Source organism: Mus musculus, chromosome Y (assembly GCF_000001635.26).
Source record: "Mus musculus strain C57BL/6J chromosome Y, GRCm38.p6 C57BL/6J".
NCBI lineage: Eukaryota > Metazoa > Chordata > Mammalia > Rodentia > Muridae > Mus > Mus musculus.
The window spans coordinates 54,185,646-54,189,506 of NC_000087.7; the positions used below are offsets into that span (position 1 = coordinate 54,185,646).

At 38.9% G+C, this 3,861-nt stretch overlaps 1 protein-coding gene across 1 annotated transcript; it reads right to left on the reverse strand.

The window, feature by feature from the left end:
- Window positions 1–201: 201 nt before the first annotated feature.
- Window positions 202–2,585, reverse strand: Gm21302 (predicted gene, 21302). Its single transcript, NM_001373895.1, has 2 exons — window positions 2,532–2,585; window positions 202–1,306 (listed from the first exon to the last, which is right to left on the reverse strand). The coding sequence occupies exon 2, from the start codon at window positions 1,023–1,025 to the stop codon at window positions 342–344; it is 684 nt and encodes a 227-aa protein (NP_001360824.1). The 5' UTR covers window positions 1,026–1,306; window positions 2,532–2,585; the 3' UTR covers window positions 202–341.
- Between the last annotated feature and the right edge of the window lie 1,276 nt (window positions 2,586–3,861).

The following is a 3,861-nucleotide window of genomic DNA, read 5'->3' on the forward strand; positions in this document are numbered from 1 at the left end:
CTCCTCTAAGTCATATCTCCAATTCCTTGCTCACTATGCAGACCACAGAATCTAAGTCCTGTCCATTTTAGCCTGTGTGATATTAGATGTATGCACTGTTCACAGCCTGCATTGCAACTTTCATCTTCCTTTGATGTTCTTTCTACCATAGTCCATCTCTTCCAACAAAGTGTTCACTAAAAGCATGTCATGTCACACGTATTAATTTTTAGAACAAAACAAATTTTATTGACAAAGATACTGAGGTTGTCAAAGACCCATAGGTACCCAACACAGGAAAACAAACATTTTTTTTTCAATCCTATAAGTTTACATTTCTGTACTTTGTGATTTTTTTCAATTTAAGTGATATTTGACACCAGAGTATAGACATAGATATGGAGGTCACCGAGAAATTTGATAAAGTACACAGTAGGATTGGCTAGAACTTTGTAAACAACCTTTCCGAACTTTTTGGATCCATCATCTCTGGTGTACTGCACCCAGGAACCTATTAAGAAGTCATTGTCATCACCTGATCTCGCCTCAGCCAGAGGGGTCTCTGGAATGATGTGGAGGTTACCTTCCTTGTAGTCATCCAGGAGCTGATAGACGTAGAGGACCGGATCCTTCTTGTAGGAAATGTAAAAATAGTCCTGTAAGAATGGCACCTGGGCTAGCACCATCCCACTCCAGTTGTCCTCAGAGCCATCTTTCCCCTCAAATTTGTGTTGTACCTCTCTGCCAACCAGTGTGCCTGCGAGGTGGACCTCCCTCACCTGAGGAAAATCTACTTTGTGAGGCAAGACCTTAAGATTTAAAATCCTCTCATCGCTGTGGAGCTCCTGTCCGTAGACACTGTCAATTCCGTCATACTTCACCAAATAAAGAGAAGGGTTTGTTGGCAGTTGACCTAGAATGATGGCCTTCCAATGGGTGACAGGCTCATTACCTTCCTTCCACCCGTGAGAAATTCTGCAGCCAACAATATTCCCCAGGGCCTGGGAAGAAGGCTTCCTCCTACTCTTCTTCTTGAGTGATGTCATGCTCAGACTCTTCAGATGTATTGTCTTCTACCTGGCTGTAGACCTGTTGTGGTAGATCACACTGTCTTGTGGCTTCCATTCCCTTCAAATATCATACTTGCTCATTGCCTGGGACTGAAGATCTTGCCCGTTTAAACCAGACACAATGCTGTTGCCTCTGTCATATATATGAATTCCTGATGGGCAATGGTTATGGGTTGAGAGTGAATGCTGGACCAAGACTCTTCTCTACGAGAACTTCTGAGCAGGTGAAGAAGATTATGCTAAACAGATTTGAGCTCCTAAAATTAATTTTATAAAAATAAGAAGTTAATAAGTCAGCCATGGTGGTACACGCATTTAATCCCAGAACTCAGAAGGCAAGGACAGGCAGATTTCTAAATTAGAGACCAGCCTGGTCTACAAAGTGAGTTCCAGGGCAGTCAGTGCTATAGAGAGGAACCCTGTCTCAACAACAACAACAACAACAACATCAAGTAAAAGAAAACAAACGAAAATCAAACGAAAAACAAACAAAAGAGAAATTCAAACAAAAAATAACAAAACAAACAATCAAATGGAGAAGTTAATAGGAAGTGGTAGTGACCCATAACTTTAATCATAGTACTCAAGAGGCAGAGTGAGGCAGACCTTAGTGAGAGAAAGACTAGTCTGGTCTACACAGTGAGTTTCCTGACAGCCAAATCTAAACATACAGAAACTCAAATAAAATTAACCAAGCAAGCAAACAAACAAACAAAGAAACAAAGAAACAAGGGAAACAAGGAAATAAAAATAGTGTAATTAACAAGTAATTCTCTAGAGCTCAGAATAACATACTCAGATCAACATTTATTTCTTCAGACCTGAGTAAATTTGTCTCTGATGAGGATCCTCTCCTTGAATTTCTATGTCAATTTAGGTGGTGCTATGACAATTACCCCCAATGATCAAGAAGAAGAGAAAAAAAAAAAAAGGCCAGAGTGGTCACCATGATTCTCTTGTACGCGTAAGCTCTGAGCTAAGTTCTTGCATTCACAAATATCTTCCCAGGGACACAGCACACCACTGTCCTTCTTTATTGTTTCTCCTGACCCAGCTTCAGAATTATTCGATGAAGCCATTGCATCACTGAACTCAAGAACAACTCAAAAAGTCGAGGCAATATCAGCCTTTTAGAACTAATAACTTCTAACATGCACATGGACAAACAGGAGCTTTGGCATTTTAGTGGAATTGTGATCTAGATATGGTTAGCAAGGATAATAAATTCAGGAGATAAACTAACCTAGACCATTCATCTCCCTTGCTAATAAACATGGGGAAAGTAGAATGTACAGTAACTCACTGTAGGAGAGAAAATTTTTAGCTTTCTGTAGCTATGAGGGTCCCAATTACTTCATAAATGTACTTACCCATAGAAAAATATCCTAGTCGTCAAGATCTCCTGATACAGACCAGGCACCAAAAGCCTGTGGGAAAAAATGACCTGGCTTTGACACACCACTGTGAAGATAGTGAACTCACCTTGAATGGATTCTAGCGCCTCCAAGTGGAATAGATGCGCAACCTCCAGCCAGTGCTCTGTGACATCACCCTAGTTCAGCTTACATCATAGAACCCCTCTCAGGCTGGTTCCTTCCCTAGTTACACTCAGAAACATTCAGCATCTCGAATTTACCTTTTCATATGGCCTCCTAGAAATAATAAATGAAATCCCAACTGAAAGGCCTGATGATCTGAGTAATATTCTGCCAAAGAATTACACCCTTGCATGGTTTTTATTGTTTGGTTGTTGAATTTTTATTTATTTGTTTGGTTTGTGTTTTGTTTTGTTTCATTTTTGTTTTTATTTTTGTTCTGAGAAAGTCTTCGGTTTCTGCCTTGACAACATCCATGGTGGTTATTTTTCATGTTCCAACCTTTCCCTTGGTTATCTTTAAGCTGTGCTTCTTATCATAAATATTGCCAGATTCTTTGAGGCAGCACACTGGATAGCACACCAATTTTCACTTTATGAAAACCCACAGTTAGAGGAGGACTATTTTTATGCAAACAAACCTGGAATTTGACAGGGTTAAATGACATGTATTGAAACCAATGGCAATCATGAATTATGGATTCTTTGGAAAGTAAGAGGACAACATAGATCTTGGGCATGCTTACAAAGTTGTGATAAAATTAAAAAAAAAAACCTGATATCTCCCAGTCATATTTTAAAGGTTTTTAAAATTTACCAGCACTTCTGATTATAAGTAATTTCATAGATTAAATGCAGTAAAACAGGATGAAATAGATGAGGTAATTTTACTTTTGAAATATGTGTAGACAGAATACTGGACACAGGTATGTATAAAATTTACTTACAAATTAGAGGACACTTTAATTGTTCATGGCACATAGATCTTCAGTTCTTCAAAAAAAATCCTTTTCAGTACCTTCCACGGTCCCCACCGTACCCTGTACATCATCTTCATAGGATATGACACTATCCATAGAGAGCTAGATCCTTCAACAACAGTCATAAAAAAAAATCATTCCTTAAGGTGTGGCCACAGGCCAATGTGATGGAGGATCTTTATCTGAGATTCTATCTTCCCAGGTTGATTTAAGTTCACAAAAAAAAAAAAATCTAAGAAGGACCACTACATATCCATATCATCAATATTGATTGCCTCACTGTATGAAACATACATGCTATGGAGTGTTTTAAGATGTCAACTACTGGATGAATGCCTTAAAAATGAGAGACAGAAGGAGAGAGAGAGAGAGAGAGAGAGAGAGAGAGAGAGAGAGAGAGAGAGAGAGAGAGCGAGAGAGAGAGAAAGAGAGATAAATATATTTCTCATCTATGTGT

Excerpts from the sequence above, each read along its gene's own strand:
- Gm21302 (NM_001373895.1), bottom strand. The coding sequence starts at position 1,025 with ATGACATCACTCAAGAAGAAGAGTAGGAGGAAGCCTTCTTCCCAGGCC.